Consider the following 25,564-nt stretch of genomic DNA (forward strand, 5'->3'; position numbering starts at 1 on the left):
TACAAGCTTAACATACTGCATCATGCTTTCAGCAAAGGAGTATACCGTCTTCTCTCCTCTAACTAACTTTAAGAGGTATTACATGCATGTATGCATTTCCTCATGAGGAAGTTCAGCCTTTCTGAACTAGTAGGGGCAGGGGCATTAAGGGACCTGAAGCCAAGCCATTAAAAAACGAACTGAAAACATTTAAATAAAAACAGACAGAACAACAGAATGTAAATGATAGCAAGTTCCAAAAGGAAATGCTTGAAAAGCTATCGCAACAAACAAAACCACAATTATAAACACAGTTAAGCTGCCACGCACGGGATATCAGAGCTTTTGTGACTAGACAGGTATTTAAGTCCGCGTGTGAAGAGACTGAGCTCACAACGGACCTTTGCAATCTGAATTGGAGAAACTGATTCCTCGTTTTTTATGGGTGTGAAAATATTTCCAACGAGGCTCACCAGTTTTGAATTTTTTTAAAACACAGATGCCGAAGTGGTCTGCTTTGATTAAAATGATTTTGAAGTCTTTGCCTAACCTCCACATGAAATAATGTCGCATTTGAATGGTTGGGGAATTCTGTGTTAGGAATAATACTGCCAAGGGAGAGACGGAATAGCAGAATGGAAAGCGAATCATCACACACAGTCACCATTACCAAATGCTTGTATTTACCTGGTCGTGTGTAGGCATTCTGCACTTCGTCCTCGTTTTGCTCTGGGCAGCATGAGAAGCTCACTGCACAGACAGGATGGGTGGTGGGTGAGACAGATAAATCATGGGGCATTAAATGACATGGATTGTGCCAATGGTATGCCAATGAAAACATGAAAAGGGGAAGAAACCAGATTGTCTGCACTAGCGTACTTGCTTGAGAGGTTAAACAAAAAATAAACATGACAGCATTAAAAGATTCAAACAATAGAGTACAAACATTATGGCTGAAGTCCTAATTGCTGCTGACTGACTACTTAGTGGTTCAAAACAATTTTGTAAAACATAAAAAGGTTAGAAAAAACAATCTTTTCCCCCAAAAAGTATAGGAACACATTTCCAAGTACAGTTGTAACTAAAATGCATGTTTGACCTTTCAGATATTAATGGAAAATACTTGGTTTTATTTCTTTTTTTAGCAACTTAGCAACATGATCATTTCCTAGTCATTAGTAGCCACTCAGAATGTGTATCATATTATGTTTTTTTCTTAACTAGGGTTTTTATTCTATAATCAAATTGTTTTAAATATGTCGGTTTCCTTAGCCATGTAACCCATTGCTGATTGCAATCCCACTACTATTCACCGGGACCCAGAATAGGGTTGGCTATGCAGGACCCACTCACTCATTCAACTGAGCAATAAGAAATCCTATTCCTTAGAGCAATTCTGTCCCCCAGTATCCAATGTGATTCACACTTGAAGGTCACAGCAGCACTTCCCATAGGAACTTAAGATGCTCAGCTTGGGTTTTGTGTCCTTGAGTCCTTCACATCCGTCATTCAACACCACTCTCCTCGCTCTCGCCCTCCCTGAACTTTCCTCCACTTCAAAACACCAGAAGAGAACATTCAACAAGGTGAGTTTCATTCCACTTTAACTCCGATCCTACACTACCCCTAGGCTAATCCAGCACATCCATGTGGTTACTTTGATGAGAATGTCTGTGGGCATGAAGAAAAATATGTTTATTATATAGATTCCAACTAACAATTTTCCACACGATATTCATTCATTAATAAGTGGAGAACTAATAATGTGCACATCCATATACTAATCTATCTGCATATTTAGTATTTTACAGAGACCTATGAGAAGACACCTGATTAAAAAAATTAGTATATAACAAAACATTATTGACGTTTTCAGAGTCTGCAGTGAAAACAACCTTTAAGATGACCATTATCAAGAACACTTCAGTTAGATAAACAATGTATCTTTTATAATTACAAAAATACAACAATCCAAACAAACGTGACTCATGGAGAAAAGTTATTCAAAATTGTTCATGTAGCCTGTCTTCTAAAATTTAGGTCAAAATCCAAGTCAATGAAACTTCACAAGTAGATAAGCATAACTGAAAAACTATGAATATTCATATAACCTTGACTGAATAACTTCCAGATTTGCATATGTCTAAGAATGTCAAAACTGTTAGAGAGTTCAGTTTTGAATGATGTAATTTAACGGTTTCATATATCATGCTGCAATACTTTATGTATTGAAACAGAATATAGAAAGATTACAGTATTGAGATTATACTTTAGAAAAGTACCTGTCTTGTTCCGAGGAATACTGACTTTCCATATGTCTGGATCTGTGATCGACTGGACTTCGGGAGGCATCATGGTGTCTGGTTGGAGAACGTGACCTTCGTGTTGGATGAATTTCATCTAAGCTCCTAAAATATTCCACAAAAATTCATGTGACAAAGTATTTTCCCAAACTATCAACATACTAAAGCGGAAAAAAGGGACTGTAACTGGCTAACAAATGACCTGGTTTAAAGATGCTAACAAACACTGAAGCCAATTTTACTCAATGAACTAAGAGAACAGACTCTCAGTTTTGCCTGTGTTGCATTTTTCCAACCTGGTTTTATAACTGTATAAAAAGGCCCATGATTTTATATTTTATCTGTATAATTACAGCTTCAGAAGTATATTCAGAGTCAGATGAAATAGAACACACACGAGAGAGAGAGAGAGAGAGACAGAGACAGAGACACAGACACAGAGAGACAGAGAGAGACAGAGAGAGACAGAGAGACATTTTCCAGCACTTAAACTGCTTCAGAGATAATATTGTATGTCTTTATAATATACTCCCCTGCCGGGCGGTGGTGGCGCACGCCTTTAATCCCAGCACTCGGGAGGCAGAGGCAGGCGGATCTCTGTGAGTTCGAGACCAGCCTGGGCTACAAGAGCTAGTTCCAGGACAGGCTCCAAAGCCACAGAGAAACCCTGTCTCGAAAAACCAAAATATATATGTATATATATATATATATATATATATATATATATATATATATATACTCCCCTTTCAGTAAACTGTTGTTCATTTTTTCTTTCAGTGTTAAACCTTTTGAACCCATGTGGGATAAGCAAGGACTCTGCTAACAAATGGCAAAATGGTTTAACTTGATTGGCTAAACCATCATTTCATTGCAGTTATTGATCTAGAGTAAAATCCACTGTAATGTAAGAAAAAAGAGCTTTCAAGAACTTTAACCTGCTCCCAACCTACCTCTGTAATGGCACATTTGGTAAACGTGAACGCGGCCTTCCCTGATCATCGCCGCGATGAGGAGACACCGAACGTGAACGGTGATGAGTGGTTCTTTGCTGCTCTGGCACTGTTAATGTTGTGGCTTTACTTTCTCTAGCACTAGATCTATAACCCACTGACAAAAGTATATGGAAAAAACTTGTTAGTGCTTTGTATGGCATAAATTAACATGGAAATGATGAAATTATATCAAAGCAGCCACCAACCTTCTAATGTTAAACGCCATGCAATCAGTATTATTAGTCTTATTGCCCAAAGCTTTGCGTCTACATACACAAAGTGTAAGCTAAGACATGCAGAAGAACACAGTTACAGTTAGGCTCAAAGCTACCATGAAGATACTAAACAGGAACATGACAGTCTATGCCTCAGACATTATGATGAATTGGGGCACAATTTTAATTTAAAAGAACGAATGAGTTAGTGACTTTTCAGCAACATAAACCAAGCAGCGAGAGAACTATAGTCAATACACAAGCCAATGATTAGATCTGGTGTTTCTTCAAATTGAATTAATTTTTAGTTCTTCTTTCTTTTCTTCTGTGTGTGGTATATATTTGTCTGTGCATCTGCACCTGTTTATGTGTGTATGTGTGTGTATGTATATGCAGCTGCCCTTGTATGAGTATATGTGGGCATGAAAAGGCCAGAGGTCATCATGAAATATCTTCCTTTACTGTGATTCACCTTATTGAGAAAAGGCATCTCACTGACCCTGGAGACCATCTATTCTGTTTGGCTGCCTGTCCAATGAGCTCCAGAGATCCTCCTATCTGCACTGCCTCAGCGTTACGTTGACAAATGCATGACACCATAACAGTGTGGGCTTGTGCTACAAACTTCACGGCCTTAGTCATCACTCCAACCCCTGAATTGTTCTAAAGGATAAACCACTTAGTCATATTACAAATGTAGTCATCACGAAAACGTTCTAACCATTTTAATTGGATATAAAAACATCCCACACTCATTTTTATGAACAAAGAAGAGCAGTTGCTTTTTACTATGACAAACGCTGGTTGTGACGTTTGCAGCCAATAAATACAAATGTCAAAGGAACATAATATATGAGTGGAGATCCTGATGGCAGTGAAATAGAGTCTGTTAGACTTCGAAGTCATCAAACCTATCTAGAATATCTAAAACTAGCCCTTCATTGTGTTCATGAACCATTGTTAAATGAACACAGTTAACCCCACAGCACAGAAAAACCAGTTGTGATGTATTCGGGATAAAAATGTCTGTGTCCAAACTAAAAAGTCTGAAATTTATGATAACAGTTCACAATTTAAAAGTGGTGTATTTTTTAGGTTTTTATGATGGTCATTAATTTTCATTAGTGCAAAGAAAATAGAAAACGATGTGAGGTGAAAAGACATGGTACTTTAGTTTATAACTGCATAATAATTATATGAATCATTAACATTTTAAAATCTGACTTCATATTTAAAGTTACTTTATCTATATATCCACTTATATTAAAATTTACCTATATTAATTATTAATTATTAATTATTTAATTTTAATTATAGGATAGTCATATTGGTCATATAAAATAATATATAGTCATATCTTGCTTAATTTATCTTGGTTTTACATTATTGGCTGCACACAGACTGCCTTAAGATATGAGTTAAATAAAAGAGAGAGTTAACTCGCATCTTAATTTTTTCATTTATTCAGTTATAAACTAGAGATTTTATTTTCATTTCCTGAACTTACTAAGATGCTCCAAAAGTGGAGGATGCCACCCTTCAAATAACAGCATTTTGCAATATGGGTTTCATTCTTCTTAAGCAGCTGGAAGTACTTAGTTTACAAAACCATAGGTTTAACTGCTGTAATGGCTATGGTTGTAGTAACTATTAAGTAGATGAGGAATGAGGAAGTATGAGACTTGGTTGTTGTAGAACATTGTGAATGAAGCTCTCAAGCTTCCTCAGGTCATCTACAATCAGCAACTTCCTTCTGTCTTCACACAGGACGTTAGAAAGGCAAGAGCAAGTTCATAGTCACCCAGAGTATTAGGAGCACATTGTACTCATTAACTTAACCCCTCACTTCATGCTCACTTATCTTCATTTTATCAATGCTTCATCTTTCTTCTACTAAAAACTATTTTGTGTATTGATTCATAATATACATATCTTTACTAAATTATATTTGTTCCATGTATCTTTATATTGGATCAAAGAAGTAGATGTCTGGGATTTTTAGGAAATTGATGATTCTGCTTACTAGTTAAGAAATGAGATCGGAAACATAAACTGTTACTTGTTATATAAATTCTTATCTTTCAGGCTGCTCATTTAATTTACAACACAATTTGAAGCAACAGGTTAAGCATCAGATTTCCATAATAAAGATTGTATGTGTTACCAAACACTAGGACAACTATAATACATTTGAGTAGTGGACAGAGATATATTTATAATTCAGTGTTTTATGAGTTGTCCAATTCATAATCGCACGAGTAGTGAGTTCATCACCCATGCTGACTTCTTAGGAGCCGATGTACGATGTACACGTTTATCTCAGACAAAGGATGAGAAGCCCACCACTTGAATAACTGTTTTTAGCTGGCTATTCATTCATCCTCTACTGCCTCATTTTAAAAAGTGAAAAAGGTGAGTACAACATGGAAAATACCCATAGTAGCAAATTGTATTTAGAGAAGTTTGTAATAACTTTAAAGCTGATCAACCCCAATTAATATTTGATTACTTTCTTACCAGCAATACTATCATTCATATGAATTTAAATGTGTCAATAGATTTAAATTTATAATCATTTTAGTAATTAGATTTCATTCAATTTTACGATTTTCTATTCTGTGAAATAGTGTTTTAAGAATGTGCATAATTATTATAATCTTTTAAAAATAAAATCTGCAAATAGAAAAATGTTACTCACTATTATACAAAACTACATAATCTAGTCTCAATCATAGAACTGTTGATTTAACAAATAAGTACCTTCTTTGAAAGACAGATAACAAATATGTGATTTTTTAAATTTCTCTGTATTTTTTATCATATCCTGAATGAAGTTCAATGCACCTTTTCAAAAACATGAACTCTCTCCCTAGTGCTGATTCTACCAATTTTATTAAGACCACCCTCCTTGAACTAAGTGCACCCCCAAGGCAGACGTTGCATAAACAAAGGGCACACGTGCCGGTACTGTCCTAACCAACTACCTTTCATTCCTATATACTGCAATCTCTCTTTCCATTCTCAGTGGAACAGACTGCTCCCCCTTACTAAACAGAGGGAATCAAACAGGACTAACGCAAAGAACGTAAGTGTTCCTTAATCTTAAATGCTTTTCTGACAGCTCAGAGGGGAAAACGTGAATCTAAACTTTCACATTTCACAAAACTTTTGCCAACTTATACAAAGACAAGAAGACAAACACTTCAAAGGAATGGTGACTCTTTCTAGCGCATTGTCTTACTTCAAAACACACACACACACACACACACACACACACACGTATAAGTAGTGAGCACACCACAAAAGCAATAAAAGCTACAGCCATGCCACATGCAATTTTAAACCCTGCCATGCACCTTTCTCAGTATATTCCATGGAAGGCTATGGTATTTTGAGAAATGGGGGAAGGAAAATCATAGAAATACAATATAAAACACAGGAGAATGGAATTGGATGTAATAAAATTAACAAGATCCTTTCGTAATGAAATCCACATTTCCACAATGCTCAGAGTATTATGGAATAGTGGTTTCTGTTTATCCTACTTAGGCATACTTTTACGGGAGAACCTGACTATGTCAATTAAATAGAGTGTGAATTCGGAGATGCTCGTCCATTTTAAACATTGTTAACAATTTGAAACTTAAGTCACCATGGAATAACAAAATACTGATGTTTCTGCACTAAAGACCTCCAGTTCAGCATCCGGAAGGAGCCTGGAAGTGGGCAGCGGAATCAAGCAGACAGAGTGAAGCAGAGCCATGCTCTTCACCACGCACCTGGAGGCACTACTCCAATACCATCATCAACCTCATAATCTGAGATGTCACTATCACTGATTCGCTGAGATCCTGCACAACAGTAAGGCAAACAGAGACCTCTGTGTCTACTCGGTTTACAACATGCAAAGGACATAGTTGAACAAGAATAATTCAAAGTAAACTCTGGTCTGGTTTGTCGAGAAACATTGTTTGCTTTTTAAAAACAATAGTTTAAGAATTTCCTCCATGTGAAATTCACTGAAGGGCTCTTACGGAATATAATTTGATTCATGTCCTTCTTTATTTTAAATGCTGCACTGACAGCGTCTAATGAAGTGCATACACTGTGCCCTGTAGGGGGAAGAATGAGGCTGAGGGCACAGCCTCAAAGACCTACCTTGTCAGCCACCTGGCACACCTCAGGATGCTTCAGAAGCATCAAGTCCATTGTTAAAACACATGTTTATTAGCCATGTTACTGGTGAATATTAATTTTGAGGAAATTATTGGTCAGGGTACTATTGACATATTATATTCAACAAAAAGGCAAAACCTAAATCAAGGTGACCAAAACAATGCTTCTAAGTCTCATCTGATGCAGCACTTATTTACGTGATAACCCAAAAATATTATAGAGAAAATGAATCTTCCTAATTACCACATGCAGAGAAATAAATTTATAATATCAAGGCTGAAATATATATCTTTCTTATCAATGAGATTAAAATACCCTAAACATGATAAAGCTGTTATGACTTTATATGTAGCCACCCACTACTAAAAAGAGAATCATTCCATCAGTCAGCCCCTCAATGTTTCAAACAATGTCCAAGGTGGTCCCTGGGAGACTTGCAGCTTTCATCTCTTACTCCTCTATACTACATAGATTATTTTATTGTGACATGTAGAAAATAGCATAGCTAAATCTCTTTTATAGAGACGAGCAATTCCCCACTAGTTTGCTCTACAATAAAACTTTTACAAAGCTATCTTTGTGAGCATCTATTCCTAAGCAGAACCCAGAAACACCATTACTGTCTTCCAACTAAAATGAGGTTCACCTACTTTGCAGCTTTTTGCTGGAGCTCTCTCCGTGGATATGCCGCCTTGGCAGAAACGGCGATGGGTGAGGCAGAGGTAGTGAGGATTCATCATGTGTCTGGAGTTTATACCAATGGGGCTCATCATCCAAAAGTGCTGTCTCCAGCTCTATGAGGATCTGAAAAGGCAGTTCTCAAATGAAACAGAAGCTGCAAGGTCTCGTGAGTAATATATGTCAAAAGCCACAGCATGCAGCTGACTTGACTCTAAACATCACCTCTCCAAGAAATTCACTCTCTTCTTCTTGGACTCTTGGCTGATCCCACACAGTAATTTCCAACATTCGCTCCCGGAAATCTCTACGATGTACATGTGAGTAGACAAATGTTTGGTTCCATTTTGGTTCTAGAATTTTCTTTACGGTTTTGGTCCTCCTTTTACTTTTGTCGCTGAGAAATAAAGATGTTTTCAAAATGAGCAAGTGAAACCAGAATGTGCTGCTCTCTAGTGCAGTCATGTGCCATTTAAACCAGGATTTCCACGATTCTCCCTTTTCTTTCTCTGTATTAAGCTTATTCTTTGATAACTTTATTCACATAGATACGGCATTCTGTTTACTATCTGACTCCACCCACTTACCTTATCCCATTCCCTATAAACCTTCACTCCCAACTCCCTACATGTCTTTTTCTGAGATTTGTGACTTTTTGTTTTAGAACCCCCTGCATTTAACCAGAGCTGCCTCTGTACCCACTGGCTTGTGCTCCCAATTGGGAAACTTCACCAATCTGAAATTTTTCTGTAGCAAATAGTTCTTCTATGAGGAATAGAGTCCTTGAGCCCCAATCCATACCTGACTGATGAATGATCTCCCTCCGTGTGTATGTGTGTGTGTTTTGCGTGTTGTGTATATATGTGTGTGTTGTGTGTAAGCATGCGTGTGTGTTGTATATGTATGTGTGTTGTGTGTTTGTGTGCTCTGTGAATGCATGTGTTGTGTGTGTGGTATGTGTGTGGTATGTGAATGATGTGTGTGTGGCATGTGTACCTGGCCTATGAGCATGTGTGTATGTTTGTGTGTGTCCAGTGCAGGCAAACTAAGACTCTTTGAGTTCATGATTAAAAATGTTCCTTCTCACCTAGAATTTGGAATTTTATAACATATCTATGTATATCTTTTGCATTATTTGCATTGCTTTATTCTACAATGTTCCACAAGCCTTAGAGGGGAATTGTATGACTGTCCTATAATGGCTGAACAACTGAATTGTGATTTATTATCAGTGTCTGGAGATGAGATTCAAACCCAGTGCGTCATCAAGCTAGAGGAGTGCTCTGTCACTGAACTCTATTTCTAGCACATCTTTTTTCCTATGTTTATTTTGTAACATCAAAATCCAAATGATCCCATGGGGCATGATACTGTTATTACTTAATAGAACTCATTCCAATTATATATGCATCAATGGTTCTGACTGTAGGTCATATATATAAGGTACATTCTTAATGTAATGTCTCTACTAATGGGCATATTTAAAAGTATTGTTTTCAAGTAAAATGTCTGAGACACTGTCTTCAGGGACAAGACAGTTTAATTCCTACAGGGGATTACTTACTATATAATCAGAAAATCCATCCCAGAAAGGAAATGCTATCTTTCTAATTAATAGCGAGTTTAGTAAACCTTTCAAAAGTCACTCGTTACCTTCTATCTGGAAGAAAATACATTTTCACATAGGGATTCCTGGGGCGCCCATCTCCTCTAGGGGGCAGATCCGTGGCTTGTAGCACATTTACAATCAGCTGGTGTCCCACTTTATCGTACCATAGCTTCACCTAGGAGACGTACACAGAGTGCTTCCTATTATTCAAAAGCATGAGATAACATACATTCTGCATAACTCTATTTAAGGAATGATGCTTTGACTTGAAGTGTCCTGGAATTACAGTGATTTGAAACCACAGCCATCAAGAAGTTAACTTTTTCCCTTTAGTAAGCATCTTGTGTATAACTCAAAATCTGCAAATCTGACATCTTCGGCATGAAAATGCAACTGTTGTGGAATGTTATTTTTACCAGGAAAACACGTGATACACTTGTTTATGCTCAACGGTATCACTTCAGCTGTGTAAAGGTGTGTTCCATTTGTTTGCAGTGCATTTGTTTAACTATATATGTTCTTTAACTCTGTATGTTACTTTTTCACCTTGCCTGTCTAAGGTAACTGATTGGTCTAATAAAGAGCAGAATGGCCACAGCTAGGCAGGAAAATGATAGGTGGGGCTGGCAGGCAGAGAGAACAAATAAGAGGAGAAATCTAGAAAAGAGAGGAGTGAAAGAGGAGAGGGGAGAAAGAAAGGGGCACACCCAGGGCAAGAAGTCAGCAGCTGCCAGACAGAAATGAGAAGTATAGTATGCAGAAGGAAGAAAGGTAAAAAGCCCAAGGCAATGTAGATAAAGAAAAAACAGTTAACTTAAGTTAAAAGAGAGAGTCAGAAATGAGGCTAAGATAGGCTAAGCATTCATAACTAATATTAAGTTTTTATCATGAGTTGGAAGCTGGATGGTGGCCCAGAAGAAAAGTCTATACATACAAATAATCTTACTTTTTAAATTTTAGAAATATTGAAATCATCATGTTTTTTGATATCAAACACAATAGTTGGTTATCATTAAAGGTTTTATTCTAAGGTTGGTAGAAGTACTTTCTAAAGAGCAGGCCAGGTAAATGGGAGCCTTTGGAAGGAGGAAGGGGAAAGAACTTATATAATCATATTGTAACACCAAAAATTGAATGAAAATGTTTAAAGAAAGTGTTTTCTAGATCTAAGGGTAGCTGAAATAAGAGCTGATTAAGATAGCCAGGGAACGTATTTACCACAGGTCCACGCTGTACCAGGCAGATTTTGCTGTATCCTAACATTTTTCTCTGTAATAAGCTAGCTATTATGAGAGAAGGGAAAATCAAAGGGAAGGCTTAACACATAAGTGACACATCAGATATCATGAAGTCTGAGTGACACTTCTAATAATGAATTCTTCATGCTGCAGACAAATGGCAAAACACAAGGTAACTCAAACTGGATCTGAACACAAAGGGCAGAGTTCATACCGATAGGAAGAACATGCCTCTAAACTCATGGTGCTCACTTCAACTCGGTCTCTGAATCTAGAAGCTACTTCATTGCTGCCATGAACAGAACAAGGGTTTGGGGATGCATGAATCCAACCCTCAATTTTGTTTTTTATACAAACCAGTTTAGGCTTTAGCCTCCCCCTTTAATGGTGTAGGTGAAGAGCCAGGGATAAGTACAATGAAAAAGTATGTCCAAGCAGCTAAACAAAACAGGTTATGCTATTTCTTATAAGGATTTGGGAACAACCGTGACTATAAATTTATTTCCTTTGACATATCAATCAAAAGAGTATCAAGAGGGACTAGATAAAGTCACACAGCACTAAAGATTAAAAACTCAACTACTCATAGAACAATTGGAAGCATGATTTCTTCTTAGTTATTAATACAAATATCTCAGTTTCTATTTTTAATCTATGAGCTATTCATAACACTTGGTCAGTTTATTTTTCCAGGTTTCCTCAGAGTAAACCCAAAGAAAATATGTTGGTCATCTGTGCTGTTTGTTTATGGACAAATGCCCTAAGAAGATGATGAGATTTTTTTTAAAATTTAAGTTTCTTAGGTCTAGGATCATAAAGTGGTTAAGATGATTGAATGTGGCTTTCTATGAATGTATGTGACTACTTATCTACCATGGAACATTGACGTAACATACCAAAAGTTACGAATATTTTTCCAGATGCTACCATTTACCAAGGAATGTTTAGAGCAATTAACACATTGTAAACATCCAATAAATATTGGTACACCAATATACGTAACTAGAGGAAAAGCAGAAAAAAATATACCCACAATGGTGAAGTGGATAATAGTGTCAAATGACTATGTATTCACTGGAGGCTCTGGAAAGCCAGGCGATTCAAAGAACAAATCCTAATGACATTCACTGAGTCTAAAAAGTACATACGGAGAGCTGCCCAGGTAGGACTTGTGGGGCATCTTTCAGAGCTCCAGGGCTGGTTGGAGAAATTACAGAAATGGAAGGTCTTTCCATCTTCTGAGATTCAAAGGAACTTGAACCTAAAACGAGAATAAAAATGAACAAGGGATAGTGTAAGGAATACATGTTTTAACCAAAAGGTAATTGTACCTGTAACCTGAATGAAGACATAGTTAATCATATCTGATGTGGGATTTTCATGTCATGGGATAGCTCGAGAATGTTCTCTGCATCTTCCTTAGTTAACTATCTACTTTAAATGATATAAGAAGATACTGTATTCATTTGTTTCAGCATAAAAGATCTTATCCACATGTTGAAGGAAATCATTCTCTATCAGCTGTGTCATAAATGACGTCACTGAACAAGTTGTCTGATGTCACTACAAAGATGATGATACCTGTTGTGTTAATGATCGCCCCTGATGAACATTGCCATGCACTGTCTCCAGTAACAAACTGATATAGTTTATGAGCTCCATTTAAATTCAGATTTCATCACTCTTTTAAAAAGGATTATATGTCTTAAATTTTATGTCACAAATAAATCTCTCAAACTTCTGAGAATAGTATTTCTCGTTAATTTACTGCTGGGGATCCCCTTCACTTTCACGGAAACCTCTATGGAGGTTGCTGTGCCTCTGAGCTCAGGCATATGCAGAAAAATGAGATGCTAGGAAACACAATTATCCTGTTAGGTTCCTGAGTACTCAAAAATTAAGTAAAAATTCAGTAAGTGCTTCACTGAGAAATTCTGTGGAATTGCACTTGTACCCATGTGATTCTTTTCTATAGTCTGTGAAGGAAAGCTGTGTCCACAAAGACTGGTAGAAACTGCATTGATGTAGAGGGGTAGGGATGTTACAGGTCCAAAAGCTACCTTCCTTACCTTGTACTATCTTTAGCACCTACATCAGCCATTCCTTGACAGAACTAACATTCTATAACTAATAGATTGAAAACGGGAGACCACCAAGTCCAGTTGGAATGGGACTGATGGAACAGGGGACCAAACCGGACTCTCTGAATGTGGCTGACGGTGGAGGAGGACTGAGAAACCAAGGACAACGGCAATGAACATGAACTCTACAGCATTGACGGGCTCACTGTGAGCCTTGTCAGTTTGGTTGCTCACCTTCCTGGACTTAGGGGGAGCTGGGAGGACCTTGGACTTAACATAGTGAAGGGAACCCTGATGGCTCTTTGTCTTGGAGAGGGGTGGAGAGGAGGTATGGGTGGAAGGGAGGGGAGGGAAGGGGGAGGGGGAGGGAAGGAGATGGAAATCTTTAATAAAAAAATGAGGAAAAAAAAGAAAACCTTTGAAATCCAGTTTCAACTGCCCCAAAAGCTAAGACTACTATCACATAGAATCTTTTTTTAAAAGATAGTATTGCTGTTTCAATTTGTATTTCATTGATTAGTGTTTGAAAATTGGGTTGTTTATTGGTTGCTTGAGTTGTTTTTATTTTTAAAAAAGAAAACAAGCTATCTTTTTTACTTTACATACCAACCCTTGTTCCCACTCCCTCTCCTCTTCCCATTCCTTCCACCTTTCCTCCACTCCTCCCATCCACTCCTCAGAAGTGGTAAGGCATATCGTTTTGAGGAAGGACCAAGGCCCTCCCTACTATATCTAGGCTTAGCAAAGTATCCATCCAAAGAGAATGGGTTCCAAAAAGGCAGTTCAAGCAATAGGGATAAATCCTGGATGTGGAGTAAGGGGTACACTCATCCATTGCTGGTAGGAATGCAAACTTCTGCAACCACTTTGGAAAGCAGTGTGGTGGTTTCTCAGGAAATCGGGATCAACCTACCCCAGGATCCAGCAACACCACTCTTTGGAATATACCCAAGAGATGCCCTATCATACTACAAAAGCATTTGTTTATCTATGTTCATAGCAGCATTATTTGTAATAGCCAGACCTGGAAACAACCTAGATGCCCCTCAATGGAAGAATGGATAAAGAAAGTATGGAATATATACTCATTAGAGTACTACTCAGTGGTAAAAAACAATGACATCTTGAATTTTGCATGCAAATGGATAGAAATAGAAAACACTATCCTGAGTGAGGTAACCCAGACCCAAAAAGATGAATATGGTATGTACTCACTTATAAGTTGATTCTAGCCATAAATAAAGGACATTGAGCCTATAATTCATGATCCTAGAGAAGCTAAATAAGAAGGTGAACCCAAAGAAATACATATAGTTATCCTCCTGGATATTGGAAGTAGGCAAGATTGCCAGGCAATAATTGTGAGATTGGGCGTGGGGGTAGGGTGGGGGTTAGGGGAGATGGAGAGAGAGAAGAGAGAAGGGGAGGATGGGGAGATCTTGGGGGAAATGGGACGGTTGGGATGGAGGAAGGGTGGATATGGGAGCAGGGAAGTATATATTTTAATTAAGGGAGCGTTTTTAGGGTTGGCAAGAGATTTGACTCTAGAGGGGTTCCCAGGTGTCCAAGGAGATGTCCCCAGATTGTTCCTTGGGCAGCTGAGGAGAGGGCACCTGAAGTGGTCCTATCCTATAGCCACACTGATGAATATCTTGCATATCACCATAGAACCTTCATCTGTCGATGGATGGAGATAGAGACAGAGACCCACAATGGAGCACTGGACTGAGCTCCCAAGGTCCAAATGAAGAGCAGAAGAAGGGAGAACATGAGCAAGGAAGTCAGGACCATGAGGGGTGTGTCCACCCACTGAGACAGTGGGGCTGATCTAATGGGAGCTCACCAAGGCCAGCTAGACTGGAACTGCTAGAGCATGTGATCAAACCGGACTCTCTGAATGTGGCTGACAATGAGGGCTGACTGAGAAGCTAAGGACAATGGCACTGGGTTTTGATTCTACTGGATGTACTGGTTTTGTGGGAGCCTAGTCTGTTTGGATGCTCACCTTTCTAGACCTGGATGGAGGGGGGAGGACCTTGGACTTCCCACAGGGCAGGAAACCCTGACTGCTCTTTGGACTGGAGAGGGAGGGGGAGAGGGAGTAGGGGGAGGGGGAGGGAAATGGGAGGAGGGTTGGAGGTGGAAATTTTTAATAAAAATAAAAAAGGAATAAACTGAAAAAAATAAAAATAAAAGCCAGTTCAAGCAATAGGGAGCAATCCTGGTGCCGCTGGCATTGTTAAATCTATAGAAAAGCCTCCTCCATCTTGCTGTAACCACCTCTGATGTACCCATCTATGCATTTTAAGCTTTTCATAATTTATTAACTTTCTTGGCTCTATAAATCTATACAACTACAGAAGAGTGCTCCCATGTTGGAACATGGAATTTGGGGTTACCTAAATTTGTGTTCCTAGCCATGTTCACTAAAAATGGCTCCAGAATAAACTATGTTCTATTCCCTGTAAGAGAGCAGTGTGTTTTGTGTCAGCCACTCCAAAATGAGGATTCAATGAGACCACTTCCATCATTTTATGCCCTGAAAAGAAGACTTTTAACTACATGGAATAAAGCTATAAAATGTCATTTCTCTTTAATCAGGTTTCTTTAGCCTAATTCCACTAACCATTTTAAGTCTTAGAATATGTTTCTTACGATAATGCTGGCTTATAAAAATGAGTTTATTTTTAATTTTATCAAGACTATTATTATTTATGGGACTTTATCCATGTATTTCTTAGTATTGATCATCAGAAAGCCCAAAATTGAGTCTAGTCCCAGATCCAACAGGTATGGGATCATGATGGTAACTTGTCCACTGGTCCCTACTCCAGTATGGTCATGTTTTTCTTCCCCTCTTATCACCAATTATCCTTAAACCAACTTAAGTTTATAGTATAGATTCTGTAATAAGACCTAAAGAATCAAGCCCCTGTTTTAATTGAATGCCAATAATTTCCAGGATATTAACAAAATTTCATTATCTACAAGTATTATTAACATAAACTATGATCTTATCCCATTCTGAGTGACTCTACTTATTATTCAGAAAGTTCTTTCACCACGGTACACTAAGAGTTTTGTCATAATCCGCATCAGTGACCTCTATTACACCCATGGACTCCTGATATGTGACACTATCCCATGGTGGTATGACAATTATTCATTATTGTGTCTCGAACAGTGAATCTCAATCTTCCTAATGCTGCAACCTTTTAGTGTAGTTTCTCATGAAATTATTTTCGTTGCTGGTTCATAACTGTAATTTCACCACTGTTATGAATCTTAATGTTAATATGTGTGGTTTCAGAATGTCTTAGGTTACTCCTATAAAGGAGTCATTTGACCCTCGAATGGATTGTGACTAGCAGGTTGAGAACCACTAGTCTAAATTGTTTCTGAGATTGCTCATCAAGCAATCTGAATAGTCCAGTTTCTCTCTCTCTCTCTCTCTCTCTCTCTCTCTCTCTCTCTCTCTCTCTCTCTCTCTCTCTCTCTCTCTCTCTCTCTACCTACCTATCTATGTTTTGTTTTCTTGTGACAGATTCTCACCAAGTAGCACAGGCTAGTCTTAAACCTGCAATTTCCTGCCTCTGCAATTCAATATATGACATTTTAAACGTGTGTCATAACATCCAGCCCACAATAATTTTTTCTGTACTGTTGACAGATTTATTCCTAGTAACAGTGCAATGCCAGAATCTGGCCTCTCTGCTCAGGTCTTGGCTCATAGTCACAAGAGGGCATTAGGTGCCAGGATTTCTTACCAGAAGAGCTAGTTAACATCAAAGGGGGTATTGGCTTCACCCATTAGTCCCCCCCCCCCACTCCCTTCTTTGTCTCTTGACTGGAAATTAGAGAGCCTGGCTGCAAGCGCTCTTGGTCTTGAGACCTCCTCCATCCTCAAAAAGTTGTAAGAACAGAATCCCACCCCCCCAACTTCTGCCATGCAGGCTCTGACTCTGGCATGTCCCTGTTTTGCCATCTGCCACTGCTACTGGGGTCTCAGCTCTCCGTAATGCTCTCACCAAGTTGTGAGGCCCCTGCTGTCTCGTCATAGAGCTAATAACTTTTCTAATAAACTCTTTACTTCCCAGTCATCAGTCTCAGTTTCCCTCAAAACACCTGCCTCCAAACATAACACTTCCAACTTTATATTATAAAGAAGGATATTGATACACAAAGATTTTGGTGTGGCCACAAAAATGAGCAGAACAAAATTCTCGGTAAAGAACCATCTTTTAGTTATTTACAACATCTGACATTAGTAAAGACAGTCGTTTATATGAAATAACTTAGGAAAACAATCGATCTTGTTTCTACGTTGTTTAATATATGTTAATAAGAAGGAAATTCTTTTACTCACTGGATTCCAGGGGAGGATGGGAACTCTCAGGGATCCGGGGGATGTCACTAAAAGAAACAGGTACAGTGAAAATCCAATCAGGTATACTACCCTGCCTGAGGCAACCACAGACCATTTTATTTCAGTGAGGCTAAAGTCTTTGGGGGCCTTTAGGGCATAGAAATGAAGGAGAGATACTATTTAGGTAACTACCGATGTGTATGAATGCCAAACACCACATAAAAGAAACTGCAATAAAAAAGAAGTTTTTATATCGTTTTAATAGCAAAACACTCTAACATGACAACAATCACATTAATATTGTGGATAAGGTCACCACAATATTTTTACTACCAAAACAGCAGGTTTTGGAAATTAAAAAAAATGTTAAAGATTATATTTTATTTCAATTCTAGAAAATCAAAATGACACAGAAGTTTACAAATCAGTAATATGCTTTACAAACACATCTGAAAGAGTTTACTGAGTGAAACAGATGAAAATATTTCTTCATAATTAAATGAATTGATGAATTGATGAAGATCATGGGCAAAGTTAATAAAATTAAAAGGATGAATTGCTTTGGAAATTAATGATGGTGCAAGCTTGCAACAAAAAAGCCAAAATATTTCATGTATGTGCATGTAACATGCACATGTAATATGAATGCAACAAATGCCCTTGATAGATATTTGTATCTCTCTGCTAAAGTTTGCTAGATACATGGCTTTTGCACTACATGGTTAAAGTGAGTTATGAGAGCACCCATTCCTGCCACCCTCACAAAGTACTCTGAAAAATACTTAAGATAACTTCAGTTGAATCTATTTTACACTGAGAACTTACTATCCCATAAGAACCCTGGGCCACCTTGCTTTGGGCATAAATACTGTATATGAATATGTTGCCTCACCTTTTTCAAAACTATTTTAGTAGCAATTTAAGATTAATAGTATGCAAGTATTAATATGACATATTAAAGCAGACTGGAGTTATTGTCAATAGAATTTTCAGCAAATCAATTAATTATTTTAATTACTTACCTTACAGCCTAAATTCACTTGGATTATTTTTCTCTTTTTTCTCTTTTTGGTCTTAATGCCTCATCAATTTTTGTGTTAATTAATACTAATTTTATAATTAACTACATCCAAATTTTTCTACTAACAGTAAGACCTTATGCTGCATATTTTATAAATATATTTTATCATAAATTTTAATGTAACTACCAATTTATATACTTTCCATGAACTAATAATTGAGATTACTTTATAATTCCTAAAATCCAACTATTTTCACAGCGACAATTTCCTCACTGTTCATCTGAGGAAATGGAAAGAATTTATGATGAAGACAGTTTAGATTGTAAAAGTCTTTGACAATTTTACACAGCCAGTTAAAAACTCAGAATGTATGACTCTGAAATATTGTATGTGTTCCTGAAAGAAGGACCAGTGGGAAGTTGTTTTTCAAATTCTGCATGCATTTTTTTTGGATCAACATTCAACATTAATTGCTTTTGTAAGATTCCCATGCATACAGTTTCATTTCTTAACACGGGTTTTCTTAGTTATTTCTACTCACAAGTCTTGTGACCCATAATTTTAATAATGATTAGGAGCATAGAAAAGTCAAGGGCCTCCCGAAACATCTGAAAGGAACTTAGCTTTTAATTTGTATCAATCAATTGTTACAAATTACATCCATGAAGATTCCTGAAATCATTATGTCCACCAATTAAATATTAACAACATTAAACATATTTTTTGAAAATGTCACTAGAATTATTCTAATGATGTGTACAACAGCTGTGAAGTTTATTCGGACATATTCTTTGAAGTCATACCCCTCTGAATTCCATGCTCCATGATGGGCTAAGGTTTGGAGCTGCCAATGGTTATTTCGAAGCAATGTGGTGGCAGACGCAACAGTGATGGCAGTGTTGCTCCAGTCCACTTTAACTGTCTGTTGTTCTCTTAAGTCACGGTAAATTAATGTTTTACCCAGGACTCTGGAAACACTACATAACTACAAAATATCTATGTATGCAAGGCTCAAGTATAAATGTTATATTTATACTTTTAATTACTTCCCAGTTTACTTACCTCTTTTTCAATCTCATATGTACCTCAGAACTAAAACATGTATCACATAAAACTAGCACAAATTGTGGTGTTATTTTAAAAGCCTACAAGGATATATATGGTATTTTTGGAAATATCTTTAATGGTTATTCTTTGTCACTACTTAAAATTAATTGAAAGCGTGGCATTGTTTTAGAGTTTTATATATTAATATTCTGTGAAATATGATCATCCTTTGGTATTCTGTCAATATTAGGATGGATATTTTCTTGTGTGTTTTACATTGATAAACAGCCATGGAAACAATGAAGATTAAACAGTTTTCAACAAGATGTCTTGATCAGAGCTCTGTAATATCTTAGGTTGGCAAATAGATATAAAATTTATTTCTAAGAATTAATTTATATAGTGAGCTCACTATAATGACATAGTTCAAAATGTCTACTAAAACTTACAGAATGGCAAATGTAGTTTGATTTTGGACTTAGTGAGTTTGTAGGGAAAAGATAATACTACAGGAAACTGAAGACAGAAACAGAAATATTCTACTGTCTATAGATTACTGAATCATGTTTAAAACTGAAATTTTATAAATACCATATATTATAGTGATTCAAACATCTAAATATTCAATATTCCTTGCCTAGTTTTAAACAAAAGCTGAAAACACTCGTTTGTAAGTATATGAAAAAATATTTTCTCCTTTATAGAGTAAGAGGTTATTGGAGATGTATAATCTCATTTAATAATTTAAATGTCACAGGATGAACTGGCTGGTTATTCCCTTAAAGGAAACACCATTGATTACATTAGAAATTACAAAAACATCAAGAGTTAATCACTAAAAGACAAGTTGTTATTTTGAAAAATACATATTGATATTTTCATATTGGTGCATGTGGAGCTTCTAACACATAAAGAAGAAAATCCCTATTCTAATTTTAAGTTAAGAATGATTTATATATTCTATTATATATGCCCATGATAGATGAAAAAAGCTATCCATGTTAACATGTACTGTATGAATGTAAACACTTCTTTGTCAAACCCTGCTAATACATGTCATTCACTAAGCTTAAGAAGTAAGTGTTTTTAGCCTTACCCAATAGGCCTTGAAACAATAATTTCAACTTGAGGTTCTGATTTTGATTCTAAAATAATGTTGTAAACTTCTTCGTTTGTTGCTCCCGGCAGGGGTTTACCATTCCACTCTAGAACTTCATCCCCTTGAATTTAAAAAAAAGGGTATTTTTTTACCTTATATATTCTGTTTACTTTTCTTATCTTTTCTCTTTTTTAACAAAGAAATGCAAACCATATACCAATCATTGAATGCTTGAGGCTTTGCTCTCAGAAGCAAAATGACTTGTCATATAATGTCAGCTAATTGCTTCTTCTAACCACCTTTACTTTCTTCTTTTATTTTCCTCCCCAAATATCACTGGTCACTGAAAATAGTCCAATACAAAACTGACTTTATTTTTTAAATATACCAGAAATAATATAAAAATAATCTCATGCTATGGGATGGAAATTAGCACAGCCTATTTGGAGACATTAAAACCAATGGTTAGCAGCATGCCTTGTAATATTACAAATGCAGGTGGCTCTGCATATGATAGATTCATATTAATTAAGCAGAACTTTTGTTTTAATTTTGGTAAAAATAGCAATAGACATTTTCTAGCATGGATTTTCCATCTTTAAGTCAGGCTCCAATGTCTTTACCTGATGCACAACAGAATAAAAATGCATGAAAGGATCTGAATTCATATCCATAGAAGGTAACATAGGTAGCCATGGCAGTTACAAAGCAAGCAGATGTAAAAACTGTTGCATGACAGTTAACCCCCTTCCAGATGTTAATCACACATGCATTCTACACAGAGCATGTAGTGAGGACTAAAGTCGCAGCAGGACATATTTAAGGCAATAGGGAATTCATATAATACTGATTTCTCTGTGAAATAATCTAAGATCAATGAAGGACAGAAATATGATGTCCCATGGGAATAAATATGACAACTGATGGCTGATATTTAACTCCAGCTTTAAGAGCAGATGATTTGAAAACAAAGATTTATTTTCAGAAATATTTTAGAGCCTAAACGGCCTTCTGACAGGACCTTCTAGCTCACAAGGGTAGACTCAAGTGAGATATCTCTGCATTAGTGATTCTTTGAGGTGGCTTACTTTCCTCATGCCCATGTTTATTATCTTGTTCTTACCATTTTAGGTCTTAAAGTAACTAAGCACATAACCAAAATCAGTGATTACTTAGTAACATTTTAAACTTAAAGGTAGATACAAATACGATTTGTATTTAAGTCAAGTCATTTTATATTAGATAGAAAAAAATCTTAACATAATTCTTATTTTCTAAAAATTTCTTTCCTTAAAAGTAAAAAGCATGAGTCTGCTTAAGTTTTGTTACTAATATGGTTATTAACAATGATTAAGTAAGTCTTACTAAGTTGACCTAAGAAGATACCTAGAGAGATTTTCACTGATATACTCCACTGATAAGAAGAAAGGAAACAAATTCATTTTCACAATACCTTAGCAATGTTCAAAAAGTTTTTTGACCAAAGAAATAAAGTTTAACATTAAAGTTCATTAGACATATATTTATATCTAATGAATCATACATAATTAGACATAGTCCATTAGACTTATATGTTTAATATATAAAATATGTATATATTCACACCTATGATAAGAAAATACTTTATAAAATAGTACTTACCCTGACAATTCCTACTGCATTTTGTTCTATCACTTTTTTACAAAATGATGAATATAAATAGATTGACTTTAATACTCAACAGTGGATTGCAACCATTGTTTTGCAAGTTATGCATTGTAAATTGCTCCTCACAACTGACAGGAATCTGAGCACATAACTTTTAATATTAAACTGACAATGAGTTAATGTTTTTATAGTGTTATAAAACTGAATACAGAAAGTATTTAATAACATTCAAACCATTTGCTTATCCCCAGTAGATGTAGTAAATGAGGGAGTAAAAAGGAAAAAATAAAAAATACTTTGTCTTTATATTTCACAGTGGAAATATAATACAGATACCAGTGTAAAAATCTCTTAACAATGTGTTTCCTGCAATCACAAGCATCCAATGAGGAACAGAAGTCGAGCCAGGTGGTACCAGGAGGGTAGTAATTAGTTATTGCTCTAGGTGAGCTATCAAAAAACATTTGAATTATGAGCACTGAAGGATGAAAAAGATTTTAACAATCAGAGCAGGTTGACAGCTGGTGCTGATCAAGTCTTGTGGCAGGCAGGGAGAAAGCTGGCCAGGACACAGGTACAGTGGCACGGCCAGGGAGCTCTGCAGGCTCATAGTGGGCAGAGCTACAAAGCTTTGAGTTGGAGAAAAACAAGAAGCAGACACAGATGGACCTAGAGTAACAAGTGTGCGTGTGTCAGTTTTGTGTTTTGGATGGTTAAAGAAAGCAACAGCAAACTGAATTGACTTAAAAGGGAACCAGTCTGTATGAATCCATGGACGATGGAAGAAAGGTTCCAAAAACCCCAAGTAAAAGTCAAAAATAACGTCACAGGTGATGTTTATGAGCTAAGGCTGTTATATGAAAATAGAAGAGAAGCCAGTTTGTGGATTGAAATATATATTCAACTGTCTCTTAAAGTAAAACGCATACTTGTAAGCTTTTACAATTATTTTAGCTGTGCTTTATCTATTTTAGATTTAAGTCATCAGGTTCCCAGCTCATCAAGAGGGTTTTAAGGAAGCGAGCAACAACTCCATTCACTTTTTCAGTAACCACTCAAGAAAACACAACTGAATTCAAAAGCCATTATACTATTCTCATCTGAAATAAAATGAGTAGCTAAGGGTTTCCTAGATTTAGCTACCTTGGGATTCCTACACATTTTCAGATTTATTCTTGTGTCAACAATCACCTTTATTGGCACAGTTACCCATTATCTACAGTGAAATCCACTAAAAATGTTATTATGGTTTTACCTAAAATTGAAAATAAACAACTCATCACTATCAATTTTGTTGTGTTGCTACTGAATTTATAGTACATTCAGTATCATTTTTTTTACTATGTTACTCAAGGCTATAGAGAGCAAAATAACCTCCCAAATTCTATAAAAGCGGCATAATATGTCACACTTAAATTAACCTGCAATTCATTAAATCATCTGTTTAGGAATCATTATTATCATTGGGTTATATGCCAAAGATCAGTTACTAATCCTAAATTAGTGTTTTGACAGATTATGAAAGACAACAATGTGGAATGCATTTTTTGCGATGTTAATTAATCTACTTTCTATTTATATTTCTGCTATAATATTATAAAGTCATCTATAAAATAAGCATTCTTTCATTTCTATCTGTTGTTTTATTCATTAAAAAGATGACTAATTTTACTATCTTTTAATTGCTGCTTATGTACAGATTCCTATAAATGAACTGGAGAACGTTTTCACCAGGAAGAGAGCTGTATCCATGCTTTAAAATGACTTGGTGAAAAGTCACATATAAACTACTGACACAAACTGAAACCCATCAATTTATACAGTGAGAACAAATTGGTTATATGGAAAAGAGAAAAGTTACCTGCTCTTAGGTGTCCAACTACATCTGCCAGGCTACCCTTCTTTACTTTGGTGATGAAAGCACCAAGACGTCCCAAGTCTGTCATTTTTCCTCCAACCACCTGGATAATTACAAACTCATGAGTTCCTCGGTGATATCCAGGAATAAATAGGTAAGCAGAACGAAAGGTACACTGTCTTCTAACATGCTTACAATCCAGTGAGGGGACATTCATGAACTTCATTTTTGATAGAAATAAATAGTAGTAACATTATTTTTAAGAGTCACTATACTTGGGTCGGCTGTGTAAGGAAGTTTGTGTACTGACCTTGGGGAACAAGTCCCTATTCATGGTTATTCATCTACTGGTTGGCACTGTTTGCACTGAGTTCATTGGTCTTTCACATCATGCCTACCATGTGAATCAGCCTATTTGCATAAAGATATGCCCCACTGTCCATTTCAAATCTCGGCCGCTTTTCTATGACTGTGGTAGAAAGGTAGACCTGAGTTCATACATTCTAGAGATTCCACCCAAGCAAAGGCCTCCTGGGGGAAGTGACACTGTACAAAGTGTTCTGTTCTACAAGTATCATAGCTACAGCACATCTACAACAAAGCCTCAGGAAAATGTCATTCCCTTACCCTGCTATGAACACTTGGCTCCCAAGCCTGAATTATATTGCTAAAAACTCAACATTTTCCATTTTACCTAAAGTCAATATATATGAAAAACAACTCTAGGCTCAATTTTACAATACGCAGGAATCTCAAATATACACAATTAAAGATGCTTGGAGAAGAGAAAAGAAAGGTAAAATAATAATATGGAATGGTGAGAGTGGTCCACAGTTCTTAGAAATGTAGCTCTGAATACAGGCTGCCAGAGTTATTTCATAGCAAGATTAATTAATAGTAATAATCAACAAAATACAAATAAGTACATGAATTAATTTTTGCTTGGCTGTCCTTTGATTCAAACACAGGGCTTTCATGTATGCCAGGCAAGAACTCTACAGATAACTAAACATATTCCATAAATTTATAGCCAACAATTCTCAAGAGATGACACACAACAACAATATTTAAAGCAAAATCTTGGAATATTAATTTAGGAAACTGCCAGCAAAATCATGTGTCTGGATACACATAATGCAAGATATGCATGTATTTGCACATGTGCATGTGTGCACATATATACACTGTTCTGTTCTATAAAATAGAAATATCTCTGTGTAGCTAACATATTGTTATTTCAATCAGGGGACATTA

At 36.4% G+C, this 25,564-nt stretch overlaps 1 protein-coding gene across 40 annotated transcripts in view; it reads right to left on the bottom strand.

Annotated features, from left to right (window-relative positions):
* The window catches only part of Rims1 (regulating synaptic membrane exocytosis 1), a 473,179-nt gene that overhangs the window by 129,138 nt on the left and 318,477 nt on the right, over positions 1-25,564 (bottom strand). For 31 of the 40 annotated variants that reach the window (XM_042055795.1, XM_038344176.1, XM_038344175.1 and 28 more), the window contains 11 exons: positions 24,314-24,413; positions 20,803-20,926; positions 17,638-17,684; positions 12,339-12,451; positions 9,997-10,127; positions 8,569-8,740; positions 8,316-8,469; positions 7,269-7,340; positions 3,233-3,389; positions 2,262-2,387; positions 667-729 (listed from right to left, as the gene is read on the bottom strand). In XM_042055795.1, coding sequence (XP_041911729.1) covers positions 667-729; positions 2,262-2,387; positions 3,233-3,389; positions 7,269-7,340; positions 8,316-8,469; positions 8,569-8,740; positions 9,997-10,127; positions 12,339-12,451; positions 17,638-17,684; positions 20,803-20,926; positions 24,314-24,413 — 1,259 coding nt within the window. The remainder of the gene's footprint in view (positions 1-666; positions 730-2,261; positions 2,388-3,232; positions 3,390-7,268; positions 7,341-8,315; positions 8,470-8,568; positions 8,741-9,996; positions 10,128-12,338; positions 12,452-17,637; positions 17,685-20,802; positions 20,927-24,313; positions 24,414-25,564) is intronic. The other 9 variants (XM_038344177.1, XM_038344214.1, XM_038344202.1 and 6 more) reach the window with 1 other exon arrangement.

The sequence above is a fragment of the Arvicola amphibius genome, chromosome 9, assembly GCF_903992535.2.
Source record: "Arvicola amphibius chromosome 9, mArvAmp1.2, whole genome shotgun sequence".
Lineage (NCBI taxonomy): Eukaryota > Metazoa > Chordata > Mammalia > Rodentia > Cricetidae > Arvicola > Arvicola amphibius.